A 25,940-nucleotide genomic window follows, 5' to 3' on the forward strand; every position below is an offset into this window, starting at 1 on the left:
ATTGCCTCCAGGCCAGCACTATGAATCCACTGCTCCCGGGGACTCTTTTTTCCCAATTTGTTGCCCTTGTTGTGGTTGCTATTGTTATTGTTGTTATAGCTGTTGTTGTTGTTGGATAGGAGAGAAATGGAGAGAGGAGGGGAAGACAGAGGAGAGAAAGACACCTGCAGACCTGCTTTACCGCTTGCGAAGCGAACCCCCTGCAGGTGGGGGGCTGGGGGCTTGAACCAGGATCCTTACGCGGGTCCTTGCACTTTGCATCATGTGCCCTTAACCCACTGCGCTACCGCTCAGTCCCTGGGGGTTGAATTCTTATGTGGAAAAGTGAGAAATGTTACACCTGTACAAACTCTAGTGTATTTTACTGTTGACGGTAAGCCATTAATCCCCCCCAATAAAGAAAATAAAACATTAAATATTTTCTTTAGGTAAAGGTTATATCATAATAAAATTTATACTGTAGTAAAAAAAAAAAAAAGAGAAAGTTTTACCTTTGTCTCTTCCAAGCCGAAAATTAACAGCCAGAAAATATTAATGCTAATGGGAAAATTCAGTTGGACCATTCATATAGAATGCATTCTGGTATAATAAAATGGTATGGGTTAAATATTAGAAAATCTCCATGTATTTGGCTCCTTTATAATAAATTATTTTTATTTTACTGTTTAATTAATTAATTTTACCAGAGCACTTCTCAGCTCTAGCTTGTGGTCGTGTGGGGGATTGAACCGGGTACTTTGGAGCCTCAGGCATGAGAGTCCTTTTGCATAACCATTATGTTATATTATAGGGCAGGAGTAGTCCTGCCCTATAATCAATTATTCATAGACACGTCTTAATTGTCATTTTTTGAGAGGGAGAGAGACCAGAAAAAAAATAAAAGATTATGTGCAGTCTCAAAGATTGAACCTAGGACTTCACACATTCGAAACATATAAATTAGCACTGAGCTACATATCTGGGCCCCTAACCAATTATCCTTGAGCTTATTGCAAATAGCAGGTGCCTCCAGGACTATGCTGACTAATAATGGTGATAGTAGATATCCTTATCTAGTTTCAGATTTTAGAGGGAAAGCTGTCAGTTATTCCCCGCTGAGGGGAAACTGAAACTGGAGGTGATTATGCTTGGAGAAATAGAGGTGAAAGACAGCTATTTTGTTTCTAGAAAGACAGCTATATTGTTTCACCCATGTGTGAATTCTTGAGAACTGGAATGTATGACTTTAAAAAATGCAGAAACAAACAAGCTGTTTCTAAGATTTTTTAAAAATTTATTTATTTTCCCTTATGTTGCCCTTGGTTTTTATTGTTGTTGTAGTTATTACTGTTGTTATTGATGCCGTCGTTGTTAGATAGGACAGAGAGAAATGGAGAGAGGAGGGGAAGACAGAGGGGGGAGAGAAAGAGAGACACCTGCAGACCTGCTTCACCTCTTGTGAAGTGACTCCCCAGCAGGTGGGGAGCCGGCGCTGGAACTGGGATCCTTCCGCCAGTCTTTGCACTTCTCCCCATGTGCGCTTAATCCGCTGCGCCACCCGACTCCCTGTTTCTAAGATTTTATGTAAATTATGGTGATTACCATTGGGAAAATGAGGGCACAGAATTTTGGTGCTGGGTGTGGTGTGGAACTATTCTCTGGGACTTAGGTTCAAGCCTCCAGGCCCCAGCTGCAGGGGCAAATATTCAGGAGTGATGGAGGGGCTGCAGGCGCTTTCTTTTTATCATATATAAAATAAATAAAACGAAATATTTTTTCTTCTATAACTAATAGAAATTGAGAGGGCAAGGGAGGGAGAAAGCAAGATAGACACCTGTAGACTCACTTCACCCCTTGTGAAGCTTCCCCCCTACAAGTGGGGAGCAGGTGCTTAAAACCTGGGTCCTTGCGCGTGGTGATGTGTGCTAAACCGGGTAATGACAGGCTATTACCCCACATCTTTTTGAGGCTTGTCATTGAATCATGTCTCACTGTATGATGTAGCATGATTTCTTTATTCTCAAGAACATCATGCTGGCTTCCAAGTTTTGATCATTATGAACAGAGTTGTTAGAAATCCGCATCTGCATGTGCAGGTTTCTAAAATAAATTTTCACTAGTGATTTAATACTGACTTCCAAAATCATCACAGCGGTTATAATTCCACACTGTTCCCACCACCAGAATTCTGTGTTCCCATTCCCTCCACTAAAAACTGCAGTAGTTCTTCCAAGGTCACAGATATGGGCTGACTATTATTTCTAGAAATATATATATATATATATATATATATATATATATATATATATATATTCCCATTTTTTTCTATGGTCTTGCCTTCTTTTCTTTATTTATTTAAGCAAGGAGACATTAACAAAATCATAGGATGGGGGGGTACAACTCCACACAATTCCTGCCACCCAATCTCCATATCCCATCCCCTCCCCACTAGCTTTCCCATTCTCTATCCCTCTGGGAGCATGGACCCAGGGTTGTTGTGGATTGCAGAAGGTAGAAGGTCTGGCTTCTGTAATTGCTTCCCCGCTGAACATGGGTGTTGACTGGTCAATCTATACTCCCAGTCTGCCTCTCTCTTTCCCTAGTAGGGTGGGTCTCTGGGGAAGCGGAGCTCCAGGACACATTGGTGGGGTCTTCAGTCTAGGGAAGCCTGGCCAGCATCCTGATGGCATCTGGAACCTGGTGCTGAAAAGAGAGTTAACATACAAAGCCAAACAAATTGTTGAAGAATCATGGACCCAAAGTTTGGAATAGTGGAGATGAAGTGTTGGGCGGTACTCACTACAAACTCTAGTGTATTACTGCTTTCAGGTATATATTTGTCCTAGTTTATGGATACGTGTGAACATATGTTCTATTTCCTGGAACCTGGTGTATATCTAGGTTTTGGGACTTTGTTAGGAAGTGAACCACCTGGGATGGAATTAGAGAATACTATGAAAAGAAAGGTCTCACCCGAGTGATGAAGCTGGAGGGTTGTCGTTCCACACCTGAAGTCTCTGGACACTGTCTGAAGTGAAGCAGGCTGCAGTGGCACTTGTTGCGTTGATTAGGCTGCGATCAGCGGATACAATATTATTTGATAAGAACTGGGAGAAGCATATGGGAAAGTGGGCCCTACCCTAGGGTGCCAGGACTGGGGGAAGTTTACGCTCTATAGTGGAAATGTGAGGTTCCTGCTGTCTTAGGGTGCAAGAAGACAATGGATAGTTACTGTTATCACATTATTTGGTAATTGGGTAAACTTTGAAAAGTCCCTTTGTTAGACATACAATCAACTTTTCCCCCTCTCATATTAATTAAATAGTGATTTATATGACTACAATTTAATAGGTGTGTACATAAACACCTTTCCCATCACCAAAAGATTATGTCCCATCCCACCGCCACCCCCCGCCGGCCCCGGAAGCCACATGTCCACCCTCCCCTCACCACAGGGTTTCTACTTTGGTGCCTTACTTCTTTTCTAAGTCACAATTACCACAACTATACCTGCTACTACTTCTGAATGTCCTTCTTTTTAATACATAGGCTGAGTCTTTGATATGTTGACTCTTTCTCTGGAGAGATGAGGTACTAGGACACATTGGGGAGATCCTTCCTTTGTTTCCTTTTCTCTCTGGGTCTTGATAGAATTGGAGTTCAGAGCCCTCTAGTCATCTTCCCTTAACACCCCCCACGGGGTATATAGAGAGGGATGGAGAAAGACACCTGCAGACCTGTTTTACAGGTCATGAAGAGTTCCTGCTGCAGGTGAGGAACGGGAACTTTGACTCAGGTCCTTGCACGTAGCATATGTGTGCCTAACGAGGTGTGCCACAGTCTGCCCCTTGGACCAAAATGGGGCGCAGAAAGTCGAAGGTTTGGCTTCTGTAATTGCTTCTCTGGATGTGGATGTTGGCAGGTTGATCCATACCCCAAGCCTGTTTCTGTCTTTCCCTAGTAAAATAGGGCTCAGGAGAGGTGAGGTACTAGGATACATTGGTGAGGTCATCTGCCCAGGGAGGTCAAGATGAAATCCTAGTAGCATCTCACGTGCAGGTTTTTATGCAAACAAAAGTGTTCAGCTCCCCAAGGAACGTGACTGCAATATTACGTGATACAAAACTGACTGGCTGGAGAGACAGGATAATGGTTATGCAAAAAGACTTTCAAGGTCAGATGGTAGCACAGTGGGTTAAGTGCACATGGTGCAAGCGCAAGGACTATCGTAAGGATCCAGGTTCCAGCTCCCAGCTCCCCACCTGCGGGGGCGGGGATTTGCTTCACAAGTGGTGAAGACACTCTGCAGGTGTCTATCTTTCTCTCCCCCTCTCTGTCTCCCGTCTTCTCGTCTTCTCTCAATTTCTTTGTCCTATCCAACAACAATAACAACAACAAGGGCAACAAAATGGGGGGGATTGGTCTCCACTTAAAAAAAAAAGACTTTCATGCCTGAGGCAAAAGACCCCAGGTTCAATCCCCAGCACCACAAATCAGGGTTGAACAATGAGTGGTAAAAAGAAAGAAAGAAAGAAAGAAAGAAAGAAAGAAAGAAAAAAAGAAAGAAAGAAAGAAACAAAGCAATAGATGTATTATCTTCTAAGTTGGCTGCACCATTTGCATTCTCTCTACTGTTTGGTACTGTCAGGGTTGTGCATTTTGAATATATATTATAGTATCTCATTGTTTCCATTTGTCTGCCCCTAAGGATTTATGGTTAGTAACTTTTCATGTGCTTACTTCATTTTACTCTTTGGTGAGGTGTCTTTTCAGATCTCTCACCCAATTTTCAGTCAAGTCACTTATTCTCCTACTGTTTTAAGTTTTTTTTAAAAATATTTTGGATACCAGTCAGTCCTTTGTCTGATGTGTGTTTTACAAAGATTTTTCTCCCAGTCTTTCTCCTATTTTCTTATCACTTGTTTAGCTTTTCTTTAAAAAAAAATTCACTTAGGGTCTAGGAGATAGCATGATGATTATACAAACAACTTACTTTTTTTTTTTCTGTGTGGTTCTTTTTTTTTATTTAAGAAAGTATTAATTAACAAAACCATAGGGTAGGAGGGGTACAATTCCATACAATTCCCACCACCCATTCTCCATATCCCACCCCCTCCCCTGATAGCTTTCCCATTCTCTATCCCTCTGGGAGCATGGACCCAGGGTCATTGTGGGTTGCAGAAGGTAGAAGGTCTGGCTTCTGTAATTGCTTCCCCGCTGAACATGGGCGTTGACTGGTCGGTCCATACTCCCAGTCTGCCTCTCTCTTTCCCTAGTAGGGTGGGTCTCTGGGGAAGCGGAGCTCCAGGACACATTGGTGGGGTCTTCAGTCTAGGGAAGCCTGGCTGGCATCCTGATGACATCTGGAACCTGGTGACTGAAAAGAGAGTTACCATACGAAGCCAAACAAGTTGTTGAGCAATCGTGGACCCAAAGCTTGGAATAGTGGAGAGGAAGTGTAAGGGGGATATTCACTGCAAACTCTAGTGTACTTCTGCTTTCAGGTATATATTTTGCAGTAGTTTACGGATACGTGTGAACATATGCTCTCTCTCACAGAAACTGGTGTATATCTAGGTTTTGGGACTTTGTTAGAAAGTGAACCACCTGAGATAAAATTAGAGTATACTATGAAAGGAAAGGTCTCACCTGAGTAATGAGGCTGAAGGGTTGTCATTCCACATGTATAGTCTCTGGACACAGTCTGAAGTGAAGCATGTTGAGGTGGCAATCGTTATGTTGGTTAGGTTGTGATCGGCAGATGCAATATTATTTGATATGGATTGGGAGAGGCATACAGGAAAGTGGGCCCTATCCAATGGTTCCAGGACTGGGGGAAGTAGAGGCTCTATAGTGGAAATGTGAGGTTCCTGCTGTCTTAGGGTTCAAAAAGACAATCGATAGTTAATGTTATCATCACATTAATTGGTAATTGGGTTAACTTTGAAAAGTCCTTTTGTTAGGGTTTGCTGTACAGTACCCAGTATCTTGTATATAGCTGTGCTATTGGTTGCTTCTGATCTACTTGGTCTAGGCTTTTGAGAGAGTCTGCATATCAATTACACTGCGTATACTGAGAAAAGATTCAGTTTGTGTTTTGAAAAACTTCGAGACATACAATTAATTTTCCCCCTCTTGTATTAATTAACTAGTGATGTATATGACTACATTTTACTAGGAGTGTACATAAACACCATTCCCACCACCAAAAGACTGTGACCCATCCCTCCCACCCACTCCCACCCCCCACTGTCCCAGGAAGCTGCATGTCTACCCCTCACCACAGGGTTTTTACTTTGGTGCCCTACTTACAATTTGGTCAGGTCCTGCTTTTAGTTTCCCTTTCAGATCTTCTTACTCAACTTCTGTTGATGAGTGGAATCATCCCATACTCATCTTTATCTTTCTGACTTAGCTCACTTAACATAATACCTTCTAGCTCCATCCAAGATGGGTCAGAGAAGGTGGGTTCATTGTTCTTGATAGCTGCATAGTATTCCATTGTGTATATATACCACAGCTTTCTCAGCCACTCATTCACTTAGGGTCTAGGAGATAGCATGATGATTATACAAACAACTTTCTTTTTTTAAAAAAATATTTATTTTATTTATTTTCCCTTTTGTTGCCCTTGTTTTTCATTGTTGTTGTATTTATTATTGTTGTTGTTACTGATGTCATTGTTGTTGGATAGGACAGAGAGAAATGGAGAGAGGAGGGGAAGACAGAGAGGGGGAGAGAAAGAGAGACACCTGCAGACCTGCTTCACCGCTTGTGAAGTGACTCCCCGCAGGTGGGGAGCCAGGGGCTCGAGCCTGGATCCTTATGCCTGTCCTTGCGCTTTGTGCCATGTGTGCTTAATCCACTGCACTAGCGCCCGACTCCCACAAACAACTTTCATGCCTGAGGTTTTGACATTCTGAGGTCCCATGTTCAGTCTCTATCACTACCATAAGCCAGAGTTGAGTGATGTTCTGGCTAAGAAAAATAGCATTAACGTATTTATGAGAGAGAGAGAGAGAGAGATATTGAGAGGTGAAGACCAGACCAGAGCACTGCTTGGCTTTGTGGTACTAGTGTTTGAACCTCACACCCCCATGCATGTGAAACAGGCAGTGACCCATCTCCCTGACTGAAACACATATTTTTATTTAATATGAATATCAACACTGAATGTCTTTAAAGTGGCCAGGGGAGGTGACTCAAGCTTTGAAAACCTGCGACCCTAGATTTAATCACTGGCATAACTTATGGCCAGAGTAGTGTACCAATTTTCAAATTAAAAAAAAAAAACTTAACGGACAAGGGTAGATAGCATAATGGTTATGCAAAAAGATCCTCATGCTTTTAAGTCCCAGCTTCAACTCCCCTTCACCACCATAACCCAGAGCTGACCAGTGCTCTGGTAGGAGAAAAATAAGTAAACTTAAATAAAAATAAATCAATTTAAAGATTTGAAAGATCCCCAAGTTTTTAGGCTTCTTACTCTTCGAAGGGATGGGCAATGCTAATATTTCATTCCTGTGTCCCCGTGATTGTTTTTGCGGTTGGTCTTATTTGTAAATGGATCGAGTCATCAAACCCATCAGTGGCTCAACCTCAGACCTCATGTTCTTAACCGGGATCATCGTTGCCATCATCTGAGAGGCTGCCGATGGCTTGTCCAAGTTGGCTGGGTATCCCTGAGCAGATTGGAGCGGTGGACATTTTTGCTGACTGGAGTCATGCTATCTCTGCCAGTTTGCTGGAACAGCCCCAGACACAGATTGGGTCACGCCGAAGACATTCCTGTCTTGTGAAGCAAGTCTGTTTGTATTTTCACTTGGCCAGGACTAATGAATTAAAACATTTGGACTCCCCACAACTTGCTGTTTATCAATGCCTCTGACAGGAGGAGGGTGTTCTTGTGCTCTGGCTTTTTCTAGAAGCATGACAACATCCTGGCTGTTAGAGAGGCAGGGAGGGGAAGAGTGAGGGGTTGTGGAGGGAAGCGGAAGAAGGAGGCCCCGTGGGACGCCAGGGTCTGGGGGAGAGCAGGTAGCAGTGAGCTGCTCCACAGCTGTCACAGTGTCTCAGAGTGGCAGTGGCTGCTATGTAGCAGGTGCAGCCTGTACTCTCCCCAAGTCTTCACTCCACAAAGGCGACGACCGGCCAAGGCAGTAGCTGGCCCTGGATTACACAAGTGCAGACACTCTGCGAAGTGAGGTAAGGCAACAGGTGTAAAAACCCCGACTAACTGCTCAGAGCACCAGCAACTTAAGCAAAGCTCTTTTGCAGCAGCCGGGTGAAGGAACCAGTGGTCTGTTTCCCCAAGGTGGTGTGATGAAAAGGCAAGTTGGTTTCGGGTGGGTGTGGAGACTGAAAAATCTCCTGGACTTTACCACCATCATCCTTTGGGTGGCAGACAGATGTTCTTTATTGAACAGAGGGGAGGGGCTCTAATTAGCTGTGCTGATCAATTTTATTTCCTGTTGCTGGGAACCAAACCAAGGATGTATTTACACAATCTGGGAAGTAGATTTCTACCTCCTGGGTTTTATTTCTCCATGCAGGAAAGCCTTAGGAGAATTAGCCAAGAGACTAGCAGATTTTCACCCTGGGATGCCGTGATACAATGTTCTGGTGCTGGTCCAATGTGTAACAACAATCAGACTTTTGCTTCTAGCTCCCACTTTCAAGGGGGTTGAGAAAAATGGTTTGTTTGTTTAACTTTGAGACAGGCTGTTCTATTTCCCAGGAACAGGTGGTTAACAAGACACTTGATTCTGAGCAGATGAGATGATGCAGGAATGTACACGGAACTAAGATAAAACAGACATTGAGTAAAGTTACTGTGATTTTATGTTATACTTTTCTTAAGCTGAATGCTTCATGTTACGACTTAATGCCCTGCCTCAGAGTGCTTTCCTGTCCATAGCTATTTGCTGTGTTAGATGAATGGGCCAAGTAAGACTCTAACTAGGTAGTGAACAGTTGCTAGGTTTTCTTCCAAATTCTAGTAAGTATTTAATATGAACCTGTATTTTCCCCCCATACTGTGTGAGATGATCCCATATGCATGTGTGCCTAGATATATGTGGATTTATATATATGCATGCATTAACCTTGACTATAAATAATTGCAAAAACAAAATTAAGTGCTCTGGACACTATTTTTAGTAGAGAAAAGTTATGGGAAAAAGTCAGAAATCTAGCTCTGAGAAAATGTTCTGCTAGTGTAGTTCCCAGAATCTCACTAAAGGGGAATTGAAGAGATGATTTATACCGAGCCATTTTTAAGAGACATTTTCCTTAAAATATCAGCCAGGATTTTTGGTTTTCATGACAAGGCAAGCACAGGGTTTAGGGGAAACATAACTAAAAATAAAAAAGTGAAGTATATGTGCTCATACAACAAAGATGCCATGTAGTTATGATAATAATATGTCTTCTTGGGTCAGTGAAAAAACGACCAAGTAGCTTGGTTAAAGTATATTTGCACTAAGTTCTGTTATTATAACAAAGAAATGTACTTTTGAGTACTCCAAACCATCTTATCTATAGGCCATTTCCATTCATTCTATCTTTATTAGCTTAGTGGGTGGAGTGGAACATCAACAGACTGTTTTTAAGTTTTGTCTCTGGTCAGTATCACATATTGTTTAGATATACAACTTTAGACAAGTTTTCTAGATTTATAAGTAGTTTTTCCCCCAGATATTAAAGCATAGAGGAGTCATAATATAATTAAGGGATATTTTAAATAGTCTTTGTATTCTTGAAATGATTCTGTAACAGTCATTTTTATCCCTCTTAGGTCAATAACTCAGATGCAGTTCGGACTTTTGAACATAAAAAGCAAGTCTAATCTGAAGTCATCTAATACCCCCTTAATTAAGCCTTAATTTATCCCTCTCAATTAAAAATAAAATGCTATGTAAGAACCTGAAGTGCTAGGGTGGGGCTGATTGGTGTGAAGGGAGATTTAAAAAAGTAAGGGAGATAGAGAATTTGCTCCATCTCATATATTTCATGCTCTTTTTAAAAATTTTAAATTTATTTATTTTTCTTTTTAAAAAATTTTATATTTGTTTTCCCTTTTGTTGCCCTTATTTTTTATTATTTAATTTATAAAAAGGAAACACTGACAAAACCATAGGATAAGAGGGGTACAGCTCCACACAATTCCCAACACCAGAACTCCGTATCCCATCCCCTCCCCTGATAGCTTTCCTATTCTTTTTTTTTAAATATTTATTTATGCCCTTTTGTTGCTCTTGTTGTTTTTTTGTTGCAGCTATTATTGCTGCTGTTATTGATGTCATCATTGTTGGATAGGACAGAGAGAAATGGAGAGAGGAGGGGAAGACAGGGAAGGGGAGAGAAAGATAGACACCTGCAGACCTGCTTCACTGCCTGTGAAGCGACTGCCCTGCAGGTGGGGAGCCAGGGACTCGAACTGGGATCCTTATGCCGGTCCTTGTGCTTAGAGCCACGTACACTTAACCCACTGCACTACCGCCCTACTCCCCCAGCTTTCCAATTGTTTAACCCTCTGGGAGTATGGACCCAAGGTCATTGTGGGATGCAAAAGGTGAAAGGTCTGGCTTCTGTAATTGCTTTCCCTCTGAACATGGGTATTGACAGGTCTATCCATACTCCCAGCCTCTCTCTCTCTCTTTCCCTAGTGGGGCAGGGTTCTGGGGAATCAGAGCTCCAGGATACATTGGTGGGGTTGTCTGTCAAGGGAAGTCTGGCTGGCATCATCTTAGCATCTGGAACCTGGTGGCTGAAAAGAGAGTTAACATATAAAGCCAAACAAGTTGTTGACTAATCATGAAACTAAAGGCTGGAATACTGCAGATGAAGAGTGGGGGGGGGGGTTGTCTCTGTTTTGTAGATAGCTAGTAGGCATATTTTAGTTATATTCCAAAGGGACTGTGGCTATACTAGTTTTTTTTCTTTTTTTTTCCCCTGATCCTGAAATCTGAAATGCAGGTGGATCCAAGTTATTGTCTGGGGGGCTGGAAAAAGGACCAGAAAGCTGAGTTAGGGAAGAGAGTAGCTCCCTAATATGGGAAAGGGGTATAAATACTATTGACTATAAACCCCATTGATTTGATGTGATCTGGGGCCCATATTCAGCTTAGGAGCCTATGTGACCTCTGCATCCCTGTAGATCTGAGCTCACATTCTGTGGTCATGAGTAGGAACATTCCAAGCTGCCCCAATATCAGGACCCATCTTCCTCAGGTATAGCATAGAGTACGTTTTCCAGCCTCCCTTTGGAGGATGGAACATCCTCTACCGTTGTTGATCCAAGTTGAGGGCAAGGTCCTATAGGGGCCCACAAAGGGGTCTATTTTGTTGTTCCTGATAGAGATGACTGGTAACAATGAAAAGAGGGATTTATTTGAGGTCTAGGCCCATTATGTCTGTTTGTGAATCTCAGGACTCCCCGAATAGGGCCCCAGCTGATGGGGTGGCCTGATAGTGACTAAAGAGTCATCGTTAAAGTATGCCAGTCTCTTGCCCTTATTCAGCTTTTGCAGTTCTTGCTTTGATAAGGTTAGCTTTGGAGTGAGTAAGGGAAGTGTAATAGGAAGTAGGTGAGGAGGGTATCTAAGTCTAAGTAGAAACTATTTCATTATGCAATTTATACTGACTCACTGTAGACTATTGAGTACTTTTGCTTGCAGGTATATATTTTGCCCTAATTTATGAATACATGTGAACATATGCTCTATCTCATGGGACCTCGTCTATATCTAGGTTTTGGGACTTTATTAGGAAGTGAACCACCTGGAATGGAATTAGAGAATACTATGAAAGGAGAGATCTCACCTGAGTAATGAGGGTGAAGGGTTGACATTCCACGCCTGATGTCTCTAGATACAGTCTGAAGTGAAGCATGCCGAGGTGGTACTCATTGTGCTGATTAGGTTGGGATCAGCAGATACAATATCATTTGGTATGAATTGAGATAAGTATGCAGGAAAGTGAGCCCCACCCTAGAGGTTCCAGGCCTGGGGGAAATATAGGCTCTATAGAGGAAGCGGGAGTCTCCTGTTGTCTTAGCGTTTAAGAAGGCAATAGATAGTTATTGCTGTAATAAAGTTATTTGACAATTGGGTTAACTTTGAGGTTTTTTTTTTTGCATTATCTTTATTTATTGGATAGAGACAGCCGGAAATCGAGAGGGAAGGGAGTGATAGAGAGGGAGAGAGACAGACACCTGCAACACTGCTTCACCACTTGCAAAGCTTTCCCCCTGCAGGTGGGAACTGGGGGCTTGAACCTGGGTCCCTGATCACTGTAACATGTGCGTTCAACCAGGTGCACCACCACCCAGCCCCTTGTGTTAACTTTGAAATATCCCTTTGTTAGGATTTGCTATATGATACACAACATCACCATAATTTATGTCCTTTGACATTATTTGTATATAGCTGTGCCACCGGTTGCTTCTTATTTCATTCTCAATGTGTATTTCCAAAGCGAAAGTTTTCTAAGCCATAACATTTAATTTTTTAATTTATCTGTATATTTGATAGAAGAGAGAGAAATTGAGAGGGAGAGGGGGAAGAGAGAGAGAGAGAGAGAGAGAGAGAGAGAGAGGGGCATATCTGCTTTACTATTCATGAATGTTTTCCCCTATAAGTGGGGGCTAAGGACTTGAACCCAGGTGTGCATGCATGGTACTGTGTGCACTCAACCAGGTGCACTAATGCCTACCCCTTATGCCAAAAGCATAAGTTGATTCCTGGCAAGTTGATTCTTTCTTCTTTTTAAAATTTCTTTATTGAAGGATTAGTAGTTCATAGTTGACAGCAAAATACAATAGTCTGTACATGCAGAACATTTCCCAGTTTTCCACATAACAATTCAACCCCCCCCTGCTAGGACCTCCTCTGCCATCATGTTCCAAGACCTGAACTCTCCCTGCCAACCCCACCAAAGTAAAACCCCAACAGAGTGTTTTTTTGGTGCAATACACCAACTCTAGTCTAAGTTCTGCTTAGTGTTTTCTGATTTTGTTTTTCAACTTCTGCCTGAGTGAGATCATCCCATATTCATCCTTCTGTTTCTGACTTATCTCACTTAACACGATTTCTTCAAGCTCCATCCAAGATAGGGTGAAGAAGGTGAATTCACCATTTTTTTAAATAGCTGAGTGGTATTCCATTATGTATATATACCACAACTTACTCAGCCACTTATCTGTTGTTGGACAGCTGGTTTGATTCCAGGTTTTGACTTTCTTTTTTTTTTTTATTATTGGGGAATTAATGTTTTACATTCAACAGTAAGTACAATAGTTTGTACATGCATAACATTCCCAGTTTCCCATATAACAATACAACCCCCACTAGGTCTTCTGAATCCTTCTTGGACCTGTATTCTCTCCACCCACCCACCCCAGAGTCTTTTACTTTGGTGCAATATGCCAATTCCATTTCAGGTTCTACTTCTTTCTTTTTTACACAAATGTATTTATTTATTTATTATTGGATAGAGACAGAGAGAAATTGAGAAGAGAGGGGAAGTCAGAGAGGGAGAGAGACAGATATCTGCAGCACTGCTTCACCACTCTTGAAGCTTTCCCCTTGCAGGTGAGAACCAGGGGCTTGAACCTGGGTCTTTACACACTGTAAAGTGTGTGCTTAACCAGATGCACTACCACCTGGCCCTGTAAGTTGATACTTTCTTTCTTTTTTTTTTTTTAATTTATTTCTTTATTGGGGAATTAATGTTTTACATTCAACAGTAAATACAATAGTTTGTACATGCATAACATTCCCCAGTTTCCCATTTAACAATACAACCCCCACTATGTCATTTATCATCCTTCATGGACCTGTATTTTCCCCACCCACCCACTCACCCCAGAGTCTTTTACTTGGGTGCAATATGCCAATTCCATTTCAGGTTCTACTTGTGTTTTCTTTTCTGATCTTGTTTTTCAACTTTTGCCTGAGAGTGAGATCATCCCATATTCATCCTTCTGTTTCTGACTTATTTCACTCAACATGATTTTTTCAAGGTCCATCCAAGATCGGCTGAAAATGGTGAAGTCACCATTTTTTACAGCTGAGTAGTATTCCATTGTGTATATATACCACAACTTGCTCAGCCACTCAGTAAGTTGATACTTTCAATGTAAGTCAAGAAAACTAGGAACTAGGAAGATCTTTATATTAAGAGCACAATGTTTGCCAACTTTCTCTTCTAGTTCTTAAAGGTCTCTGTATTTGAAAGTGAACTGATGGTGGCTCTTTCTTCCACTTTCAGCTGGAAGACCCAGGGGAAGGCCGAGGCTCAGGTGCCCACATGATCAGCACAGCCAGGGTACCTGCGGATAAGCCAGTACGCATCGCCTTCAGCCTCGAGAATGCCTCAGGTACGTTTGCTCCATGGGAGAGGACACATCTCCCTGACTGCTACCGTTTTCCCCCCTTTAACCTTTGGGTTCCCCAGAGGGGTTTAAAAATTACACTTAGGGGTGGAGAAGATAGCACAATGGTTCTGCAAACAGACTCTTTGAGGCTCTGAGATCCCAGGTTGAATCCCCTGTACTGCCATCAGCCAGAACTGAGCAGTTCTCTGGTAAAAACAAACACCCCCCACCAAAAAAAAAAAATCAAGACACATGCTTGTCATGACCTAATGATGCAGTCTGTGATCTACCTAACTCCCCCCCCCCCCCCTTCCTTCTTTCTTTCCTGTCATGAGGGTTATCTCTGGGGCTTGGTGCCTACACAATTCAACCACTCCTGGCAGCCTTTTTTTTTTTTTTTTTTTTTTTACTTTTCCTTTCTGTTCTAATAGAGAGTGAGGAATGTAAGAGGGAGGGTGAGAGAGGAAGTTAGGGACAGACAAAAGGAGAGGCACTGGTAGCACTATTCCACCAAGGATTGTCATTTTCTATCCTGTTGTTGCCCAGGTGTAGTCTCCAGAGGGCGCCTGATGATGCTTTCCAAGTCTTCCATCCTGTGGCTGTCTCAGCATATTTCTTCTTCTTCTTCTTCTTCTTCTTCTTCTTCTTCTTCTTCTTCTTCTTCTTCTTCTTCTTCTTCTTCTTCTTCTTCTTCTTCTTCCCCTTCTTCTTCTTCTTCTTCTCCTTCTCCTTCTCCTTCTCCTTCTCCTTCTCCTTCTCCTCCTCCTCCTCCTCCTTCTTCCTCTTCCTCTTCCTCTTCCCCTTTCCCCTTCCCCTTCTTCCTCTTCTTCTCCTTCTCCTTCTTCCTCTTCTTCCTCTCCTTCCTCTCCTTCTTCTCCTTCCTCTTTTTCCTCTTCTTCCTCTCCTCCTCCTCCTCCTCCTCCTCCTCCCTCTTCTCTTCCTTCATCTTTTTTTCTTTTCCTTCCCCTACTTTAGACTTCCTGTATTATATAGTTCACAGAGCTGTGGCAACCTCTGATAGTACACTATGTCATTGTTCAAACGGCGTGAGGAAATGTTTATTGAGAGCTCACAGTTGGTTAGGTAATACAAAAATATCACTGCCCCAGTGCCAACAGCATTTCCTGAAACAGAAGTTCCAAATGCTGTTTTCTCACTGATGCTCCCACACTTCCGGCTGAATAAACAGACTGCAGCCAGAGTGATGAATGGGACAGGTGAGGCGGACCGTCTCAAAATAGTGAAGTCTGAGAGTAGTCTGCCATACTTAGAGTCCTCCGTCATGGCTCCCCTCAATGACCTCTTAACATACATATCAAATTACACTACCTTTGACAGGGGATCTCAGGTGATGCTGGGTCACAGCCGCTGGGAGGAAAGGCTTGGATCTCTTCCTGGCTTTAGTTGCTTTTCAGTCCAGTGCCATCTGTTAAAAATCACATAGTCACATGCTCAAACTGTCTGACTGTTTAATCCTTGGGTCTTTTGAGGACTGATTCTATTTCTTTCTGTATTCATCTGTTATATTTCTTTTCTTTTTGCACTGCTCATGTAGGGGTACTGCTTAAAAAAAAACTAAGGATTTCAAAGGAACCAGTTTATCCCCCAAATAATGCAAGGTCTGGATGTAGGGTAGTCTTACGTTACACCACCAACTCAAGCATCACCATGTCAAGTGACTAAAGTGAGTGCATAGTTATCTCCTGGGTTTCTCAAACTGTGCAGTGTTTAGGGGGTGGATTTGTTCCACAGCAGGAACAGGTAACGCTTTGACTTTTCATTACTTGTCTTCTAACATTTTCCCTGTGATTTGCTATCGGCCCATATCCCCATGAAGGGGAATCTTCATAGGAGACAAACTAAACTAAACTTCAGATTGCAATTGCTTCTACTACTAGGCATCTATTCCTTTTAAAAATATTCAGTTAATGTATGTATGTATTTATTTATGAGTCAAAAGGAGGAGGAGGTGGAGGAGAAGAGAGAGAGAGAAACAGAACATCAGTGTGGAATATGCAATCACAGAGATCAAAATTGGGACATCATGTTTGAGAGTCTGACACTACATTTACATAGTACCACCTCCTGGGCTGCTATGTCTGTATTTCTGATCTTGAAAATAATCATGGAGTATGGGCATTAGGACAATTTGCAGAGATGGAGACTGAGGTCCAAAGACCTTTCTGTTAATCATGAATGGTGTTTTGATTTAAATTCAAGTCCTTGGACTAAGTAGCTTGGTTTCTCTCTGTTATTCCAGTTGCTTCTCTAAGAAGAAGAAAAGTTCTTCCTATTTTTATCTATTTCACAAATATAAGATTTTGAGTATGGGTGGCTACTTCTCAGCATTGACACATGTAGACTAAAAAACCCAAGGAAAAAAGATGTATCATTTATCTCTCTGGTATTTACTTATGTTCCCCATGAGCAGAACAAGTCTTGTTACAACGGACATCTCAGTATAGAAAGCTTATTTATTCGTAATCTTACTGAGTCATAGTTTTGGATGGAATAAGTACATGTGCTGTTTCCTCAGTTTCATTTTAATAGCATTTAATTTATGTTCAGAAAAGGGCTATGGAGATGTGGATCTTGATATTTGGGCTACAGGAATAGGCTCTTCCTTGTACAAGATGCACAACTTGGAATTGATTAGCTACCATCCTTTTAATTCTCTTGGACCCTCATTGGAAATTCTTGCGCGTGTTTTATCAACCAGCTTAGATTTGTTTGCTCCAGCCTCTCTCAAGAATGCCCACTTTTGAAATTCATGTTTCTGATATGATCGTTCCAAAGTGGTTGTCACTTATTTCAAGTCATTCCTACCTTCTACTTTCACAAAAATTGCTTTTGCAGTCTTATAAAGAACCCATAAAAAAATGACCAATGTGTCCTGAAACCCTGCTTCCCCAGAGCCCACAAGGGAAAGAGAGAGACAGGGTAGAAGTATGGATCAACCTGCCAACACCCATGTTCAGCGGGGAAGCAATTACAGAAGCCAGACCTTCCACCTTCTGCACCCCATAATGACCCTGGGTCCATACTCCCAGAGGAATAAAGAATAGGAAAGCTATCAGAGGAGGGAATGGGATAAAGAGTTCTGGTGGTGGGAATTGTGTGGAGTTGTACCCCTCATCTTATGGTTTTGTCAGTGTTTCCTTTTTATAAATAAAAATAAAAAAGACTACATATATATATATATACATATATATATATATATATATATATATAGTAGATCTCACTACATGATCTAAAGTATAAGTTGAGGTTGGATGTTTCTTAATTATTCTTAAGATAATCAAATGTGAGCACTCATCAAAAATGCAAATTCCTAGGCCCTATTTCTGCATATTCTGATACCCTAGTCCAGATGGAGGGCCAGTAATCTGTATTCTTGTATGCACACAAGATTGCAAGTTCACTGAAAGATGCTTTGCAGATATTTGGGGACACTCCCTCTGGATTCTGGAATGAGGAGCACATGGAGTGCCACACAGAACAACATTTGGCTTCAGGAACGTTGTACATGCCTTTGGAATTCCAGTGCATGTGGCCTGCAGACCACACATTTACAAGGGAAAATGTCCTAGACTTTCCGAGTAAATGCGGGAAATGAAGGTGGGCAGTTGGAGGGCAATTTCATACTGGTGGGTTTATTGCTGAAATGTAACCACAACTTGTGAGGAAAGGAGACATCTTTGCCTGTGAATGTTGACTTGCATATTTCTTTAAACATTTTAATTTATTTTATTTATTTATTGGATAGAGGCAGAGAGAAATGGAGAAGGGAGGTAGAGATAGAGACAAAGATGATAGAGATAGAGATAGATTAGCTAGCTAGACAGACAGACAGAACTGCAGCACTGCTCATTGCTTGTGAAGCTTGCTCCCTATAAGTGGGGATCGGGGACTTGAACCTAGGTTCTTGTGCACTGTAACATGTGTGTGCTCAATTGGGTGTATCATCACTCGCCACCCAAGCCCTGACCTGTTTGTTTCTTACTTCAGTGATCATTTGCCCTTTATGTTAGAGGTATTTTTTTTGTTTGTTTTCAATTATTTTGCTTAGGCTATTGAAGTAGCATAATGGCTATGAAAAAAAAGCTTTTGTGCCTGAAGTCTAAGGTACCAGGAGGTTCAGTTCTTGGTGCCAGAGCCCAACAGTGCCTTACTTAAAAGAAAAAAAATTGGTTAGTTAATTTGGCATGGACCTACGATTATTAAGTTAGCAAGCTGCTATTTCTAAACCATTATCACAATTGCTTGTATGGTTTTGGGCAGTTCATTCAATTCTCCTGAACTTCATTTTCCCTGAGGTATACATAATAATTCACAGAGTTGTGGTAAGAATTAAATAGCAGTATATAGGTAAAACATTTAGCATAGCACATGACACAAGATATGTTCAACAGTATTTATGATAACTGATTCTTGAGTGTCGAGGGAACTGTCAGTAATGAATCTGTTTTACATTTTGCCTACACCTCACACCTTTTTAAAAAAAATTTTTAGACTTATTTATTTATTCCCTTTTGTTGCCCTTGTTGTTTTATTGTTGTAGTTATTGTTGTTGTTCTTGATGTCGTCGTTGTTGGATAGGATAGAGAGAAATGGAGAGAGGAGGGGAGGACAGAGAAGGGGAGAGAAAGACACCTGCAGACCTGCTTCACCGCTTGTGAAGCCACTCCCCTGCAGGTGGGAAGCTGGGGCTCAAACTGGGATCCTTCTGTGGGTAAGGACCACACCACTTCGAGCCAAGTGCGCTTAACCCGCCCGACTCCCCACCTCACACTTTTTTTTTTTTTTAAAAGTTATTATCCAATACCAACACTGGTTCGTTGAAGAAATTGGGATTTAAGGATTTTTGTTGTCACCAGCGTACATTTCCTCATTTTCCCAAGATAAGATTTGGTACATTTTAACTTCATGCATACCAGCATCTCCTTTTTTCCAGTTTTTTTTTTAAATTGTGATTAATGGACTATGAGTCTATGAAATTACAGTGTATAGTTCCACACTATATCCACCACCAAAGTCCCCACCTTTCCACTTCCCAAAGAGAACCACAATAGTTCTCACAAGTGTTAGAAACAGTTTGGGGCTGGTCGGTGGGAGGTATGGCTGAGCACACATGTTACAATGCACAAGGACCTGGGTTGAAACCTTCCCCAGGCCCTGCCTGCAGGGGAGAAGCTTCATGAGTGCTGAAACAGTACTAAATATATCTCACTCTTTCTGTCTCCTCTTACCCTCTTGATAGTTCTCTGTCTCTATCCAATAAATAAACTTTAAAATATTAAAAAGAAAAACAACTAGCTTCTGTTTTTTTTTTTTCTTCGAGTTCGTGGGTATTAGTTCTCTAGCTTCCACATATGAGTGAAGCCATCTGGTAGTTGCCTTTCATCTCATTATTAGTTCACTAAGCATCGACACCTCCAGTTCCATCCATTTTGTCCCAATAAACCACCATCACCTCACACTTGTTGATGTCAAGGCAGAGTCTGTAATATAACAGACCTGTACTTATTTAGGGGCAGTCATCTACTTTGACAGATTATGGTGTCTTTTATTCTCTTTTCTCTTAATTAATGAGCAAGACCTAAGTCTTTATGTTTCTAGTGCTATCAAAGGTTCATTTCGTATATGGGAGGGGAGCGTCTTACGATCTCTCTCTCTGTTCCTTCTCAGTTTCTCTTAGTCTCTATCCAAAAATAAATAAATACAATAAAATATAAAAAGTTGATATATACATATCTATATATCTACTTTGAGTTCATGATATCTGACGTTAGCAAGGGTTCATTATATCTTGTCTGATATCTATAGATGGCTAAAGCATCAATCTAGATATCTGACAAAGATTCTTTGAGATACAACTGAATTTGTTGGTTGCAATCTATAGCTTAAGTCTGCAAAGAAAATGTTTTATTGGGGGCTGGGCGGTAGCGAAGTGGGTTAAGTGCACATGGCTCAAAGCTCAATGACCGTCAGAAGGATCCAGGTTCTAGCCCCCGACTCCCCACCTGCAGGGGAGTGGCTTCACAGGTGGTGAAGCAGGTCTGCAGGTGTCTATCTTTCTCTCACCTTCTCTGTCTTCCCCTCCTCTCTCCATTTCTCTCTGTCCTATCCAACAACAATGATAGCAGTGACAATAATAATAATAATAATAACCACAACAATGGTAAAAACAACCAGGGTAACAAAAGGGAAAAGATGGCCTCCAGGAGCAGTGGATTTGTGGTGCAGGCACCGAGCCCCGGCAATAACCTGGGAGGCAAAAAAAAAAAAAAAAAAGAAAAGAAAATGTTTTATTTATTCACTAGTGAGAGAGAGATGAGAGAAAAGCATCACTCTACCACATAAGACAATCAGGCATCAAACTGTAGACCTCATACTTGAGAGTCTAACACTTTATCCACACATCGTCTCCCAGATCACACGTTATTATTTCTTTTGTAAAATTTGTTTATTTATTTTATTTTTACCAGAGCACTGATCAGCTCTGGTTTATGGTGGTGCAGGGGATTGAACCTGGGACTTCGAAGCCTCAGGCATGACAGTCTGTTTGCATAACCATTATGATATCTACCCCTGCCCAACACGTTATTATTTATTTAGGTCACATTTTATTATCTATTTAGAGGTTGGGAAATATAGAAGAAGTTAGTGGTTTTTTTTTTTTTTTTTTTTTTTTTTACCAGAGCAGCATACTGCTCAGCTCTGGCTTACAATGGTATGGGTAATTGAACCTAGGTAGCCTCAGACATAAGCGTCTTTTTGCATCACCATTATTGCTATCTCCCTATCTCTCCAACCTGAAAAAGTTAGTATTTATACAGCAAGGAAGAAGGAGAGGTATGATGTGCTGACAAAATGTACTTTTAATAGGTTTTTATTATTTATTTGCCACCAGGATTATTGCTGGAGTTTGTTTGATGTATCATGAATCGACCACTCCTAACAGCTATTTTTTTCCTTTTCAGAATTTCTTTCTTTTTCTTTTTTTTAATAGAACAGATAGAAACCAAGAAGGGAGAGGGAAATAGAGAGGGAGAGGACAAGATAGACACCTGCACCACCCGTGAAGCTTCCCCCTGCAGATGGGGAGAGGGAGCTTGAACCTGGGTCCTCCCACATGGTAACGTGTATACTTAACGGGGTGCACTACCACCTGACACCCTTTTAAAGTAGATGTTTCTGAGCTAGAGCATATGCCATCAGCTCCATAAAAAAGTTCTTGCTATCGGGGGAGGGGGTGGGATATGGAGATTGGGCGGTGGGAATTGTGTGGAGTTGTACCCCTCCTACCTTATGGTTTTGTTAATTAATCCTTTCTTAAATAAAAAAAAAAGTTCTTGCAAAAGGAAGAATAGATGAAAGTCACACAGTGATGTCTACAACAGTGGCTATTAGATGGATATTGCTAAGAAATGTAAGATAGGGAAGAAATGTAAAGCAGTGTGGGGCACAAGACTGGGATGCATGAGGTTCTTAGTTGATCCCTGACCCCATATATACCAGAGTGATGCACTTTTATCTCTCACTCTCCCTCAAAAGCAAACAAACAGACAGACAAACAAACAAATAAAAAACCTGAATCGCATCTCTCCATGGAAAGAAATATTGTTCAGTCTAAATGGTGTATGATCTTATTTGGCTGAGAAGTTTATGCTCTGGTTAATGTGTCGTGGTGACTATCACTGATTATAAAGATTTAATAGGGGGCTGGGCAGTGGCTGCACCAGGTTAAGTGCACATAGTATGAAGCGCAAGGATCAGCTCAAGAATGTTGGCTTGAGCCCGGCTCCCCACCTGCAAGGGGTAGCTTCAAGAGCAGCAAAGCAGGTCTACAGGTGTCTGTTTTTCTCTCTCCCTATTTCTCCCGCCTCTTTCAATTTCTCTCTTTCCTATCCAATTAAAAAAATACGGCTGCCAGGAGCAGTGGATTCTTAGTACTGGCAATGAGTCCAAGCGATAACCCTGGAGGAAAAAAAAAAGGGAAAAAAAAATTGAGAGGTGGTTTGGGAGGTAATGCAGTGGACAAAGCATTAGACTCTCAAGCATGAGGTCCTGAGTTCAATGCAGCAGCACATGTACCAGCATCATGTCTGGTTCTTTCTCTCTTCCTATTTTTCAAATAAATAAATAAAAATCTTTAAAAAAGAGTTGATAGTTGACTGTCAAGCCAAATCTCTGCCTATTTCTAACTCTCTCTCTCTCTCTCTCTCTGTGTGTGTGTGTGTGTGGTTTTTTTTGTATGGAGATGGAAATCAAGAAGAAAGGAGATGGAGAAATACCTGCTTTAGCTTTATTATTTGCAAAGCTTTCCCCCCTGCAGCTGGGGACCAGGGGCTTGAACCTGGGTCCTTGAGCATTGTAAGAGGTGTGCCTGGGCCCCAAGTGTCTGTTTATATCCATATCCAGACTATGTCTATACTTTTCATATTGTGGGTGCTGAATATCCAGTGTGTAATAGAGTTTACATATTTAATGCTTTACAATCAGGAGGTGAAATTTAAAAAAGCTTTGATGTCTCCCCAAATGACATGATACTTTAACAAGAAGCTAACCATTAACAAAGTTTTTTTTATTATTAATGAGTTGGCAGCTTTATAGCACTTATAAACATCTCTAAAAATAAAATAATGAATCTTGATTTGGAACTGAAATGAAAATACTTATGGGAGTAGATAGAACAGTGGTTATGCAAAGAGACTCTCATGCCTGCGTTTCTGAAGTCACTGAACCACCATAAACCAGTGCTCTGCTTAGAAAGAAAGAAAGAAAGAAAGAAAGAAAGAAAGAGAAAACACTCATAGGCCTTTCATGCATAAGTTATACATCTTTTACAATATTTTATATGAAAAAGGTTTGCTTTGGTTGGGAAGTAAATTTAATTTCTTTTTTTTTAACAATGTTGATTATACATTTTAAGCATTGATAGTTTATTATTTCCCAATTAAATGAAAATCAAGGAAGTTGAAAAGACATTTTTAGTCAAAGGGGACATTTTGTGTACCTTAAACCTGTAGTTTGATCAAGATAACTACTTTCAAAATATTCCTTATCAATCAAATGCAATTGTTTATCTATAATATATAATAGAGCTATGTACAATGAAAAAAAGAAGGCACAGTTAAGTGCTAAAAGCTTATTAGGGTTTGTTATTTTATTATTATTTTAATTTTTATAATCTTTATTTAAAAGATGGAAATATTGACAAGACCATAGAATAAGAGGGGTATAATTCCACACAATTCCCACCACCAGAACTCCGAATCCCATTCCCGCTCTTGATAGATTTTAGAGAAGAGAGTAAATATGCAAAACCTGAGTTTGTAGCCTCACTAGAGATGTCCCCTCTATTTGGCCTGGGAGTCTTAACAGCTGAGTAGTTAGAGTCAGAATTCGTGAGCTTGCCTGCTCTCTCTGTTATTCAGATATTGCAGAATACCTTCAACCCCCCACCACTATACACCTGCTCACATATGCACAAAAGCTCACAGTCTCCCTGGCCTCACTGCTACTTTGGTTGTATGGACCTAGAGAAGGAATAGCAGGTAAACTCCATCATATCACGCAGTCATAACTACTAATGACTATTTCTCTTTTTCTTTTTTTTTTTTTTGCCTCCAAGGTTATTGCCTGCACCGTGAATCCACAGCTTCTGGAGGCCATTTCCCCCCCCCCCCTTTGTTGCCCTTGTTGTAGCCTTGTTGTGGTTATTATTGTTGTTGTTGTTGATGTCATTCGTTGTTGGATAGGACAGAGAGAAATGGAGAGAGGAGGGGAAGACAGAGAGGGGGAGAGAAAGACGGACACCTGCAGACCTGAGTCTTTGTGCATAGTAACGTGTGTGCTTAACCAGGTCTGCCACCTCCTGGCCTTATTGAGTATTTATGTATTTATTTATTTGCCTCCAGGGTTATCACTGGCACTGCAAATCCACTGTTCCTATGCCATTTTTTTTTTTCGTATTTTTGGATAACACAGAGAGAAATTGAGAGGAAAGGGGGAGATAAAGAGAAAGAGAGAAAGACACCTGCAGACCTGCTTCACTGCTTGTGAAGCGACAACCCTGCAGGTGGGGAGGTGTGGGCTAGAACCTGGATCCTTATGTGGGTTTTTGTGCTTTATACTATGTGCGCTTAACCTAGTGTGCTACCAACTCCTCCCCCCACCCCCCACCCACTGAGTATTTCTTAGGTGTCAGGCTTTATGTTACATAGTTGACTTATGTGTTCCTTTACTGGTGGTAAGTTTTGGAGACAGGATCTATTATGCCCTTTTGTGGGGGAAAAATAGATTCTGAAAGAGATGGTGCTAATTTATCTACCAGTTAGAAAAGGACTGAGTCAAGATGCAAATGCAAGTCTGTCCTGAAATGAAATTTGCTCCAATCTGTCATGTCTTGGATGTTTAGCCACACTCACTAGAACATGCTTAGCAAGAGAGCTTTTGTGTAAGCCTTTATGCTGTAGCCACTAGCTGGCCCCAACTCACAAGTCTATTAAGTGTCCCTTTGCCTCTGGTGGCTTAAAAGACAATCTCTAGCACACCAGTACTCAGGGTGTGAACTGCAGGCAGGCCTACCTACGTCATTTGTGGGGAGGTAGTGCAAACTAAGTGTTGTTCTTTGTCCAACAATTGTTGAGGATTGGAATTCTTTTTAATTTTTTAAAAAATTATCTTTATTTATTTATTGGATAGAGACAGCCAAAAATCAAGAGGGGAGGGGGAGGTAGAGAGGGAGAGAAACAGAGAGACACCTGCAGCACTGCTTAACCTCTCACAAAGCTCTCCCCTGCAGGTGGGGACCAGGGGCTCAAACCTGGGTCTTTGTGTATTATAATGTGTGCTTAACCAGGTACACTGCCACCTGGCCCCTAGAGGATTGGGATTCTACAGCGAGAACATTAAATTAAATGCAGCACCAGCCTGGGAGAAGGTGCTTTGCGTCTCTGTGCAGGTGCAGGTGCAGGTGCATGTCCTTGACTTTGGCTCTGAGTACAGAGATTGTAAACAGATGGACTTGTGTTCTGGCTAGGGCTGCTTCCTGAGTTGTATTTATGGAGAAGGCGGGTGTTGGGCATGTCCTCTGAACGTGCCTTCTCCCTCCTCTGAGATTTTCTCTGGGTAGAAACTTTCTGTCAAGGATTTCACTTCTCAGTCTAGTTTCCAGCTATATCTAAGATGAAGGGAGAGATATTAAACTATAAAGTGCAATTAAGATGTTGTCTAGAACCCTAGCTAATTCATAGTCCTGGCTTTGAGGATATTTTTACCTCTCTTATAGTAGAAGAAACAATGACAAGAAAGAGATGTGTGTGTGTGTGTGTGTGTGTGTGTTAGCTTTTGTTTAGAAAGCTAACTTAAAATTTTTTTTTATTAGTGATTTAATATTGAGTGACAAGATTGTGGTATATGAAGGGAACAAATCCTACCACCAGAGTTCTATATCCTCTCCTCTCCATTTGAAGCTTCCCTATTTTTTATCCCTCTGGGATTATGGACCAAAGATCTTTATGGGGTGCAGAAGGTGGAAGGTCTAGCTTCTGTAATTGCTTTGGAAATGGGCTTTGGC

The 25,940-nt window shown here is 41.3% G+C and overlaps 1 protein-coding gene across 3 annotated transcripts in view; it reads left to right on the forward strand.

Annotated features, from left to right (window-relative positions):
* The first annotated feature begins 7,932 nt into the window (after positions 1-7,932).
* MAP3K7CL (MAP3K7 C-terminal like) overlaps positions 7,933-25,940 on the forward strand; it is a 73,525-nt gene continuing 55,517 nt past the window's right edge. Inside the window, exons 1-2 of one of the 3 annotated variants that reach the window (XM_007528553.3) lie at positions 7,933-8,184; positions 14,251-14,359. In XM_007528553.3, the coding sequence (XP_007528615.1) occupies positions 14,290-14,359 (70 nt within the window). In that variant the 5' untranslated portion in view covers positions 7,933-8,184; positions 14,251-14,289. Of the gene's footprint in view, positions 8,310-14,250; positions 14,360-25,940 lie in introns of those variants that run through there. The other 2 variants (XM_060198583.1, XM_060198584.1) reach the window with 2 other exon arrangements.

The sequence above is a fragment of the Erinaceus europaeus genome, chromosome 9 (assembly GCF_950295315.1).
Source record: "Erinaceus europaeus chromosome 9, mEriEur2.1, whole genome shotgun sequence".
Lineage (NCBI taxonomy): Eukaryota > Metazoa > Chordata > Mammalia > Eulipotyphla > Erinaceidae > Erinaceus > Erinaceus europaeus.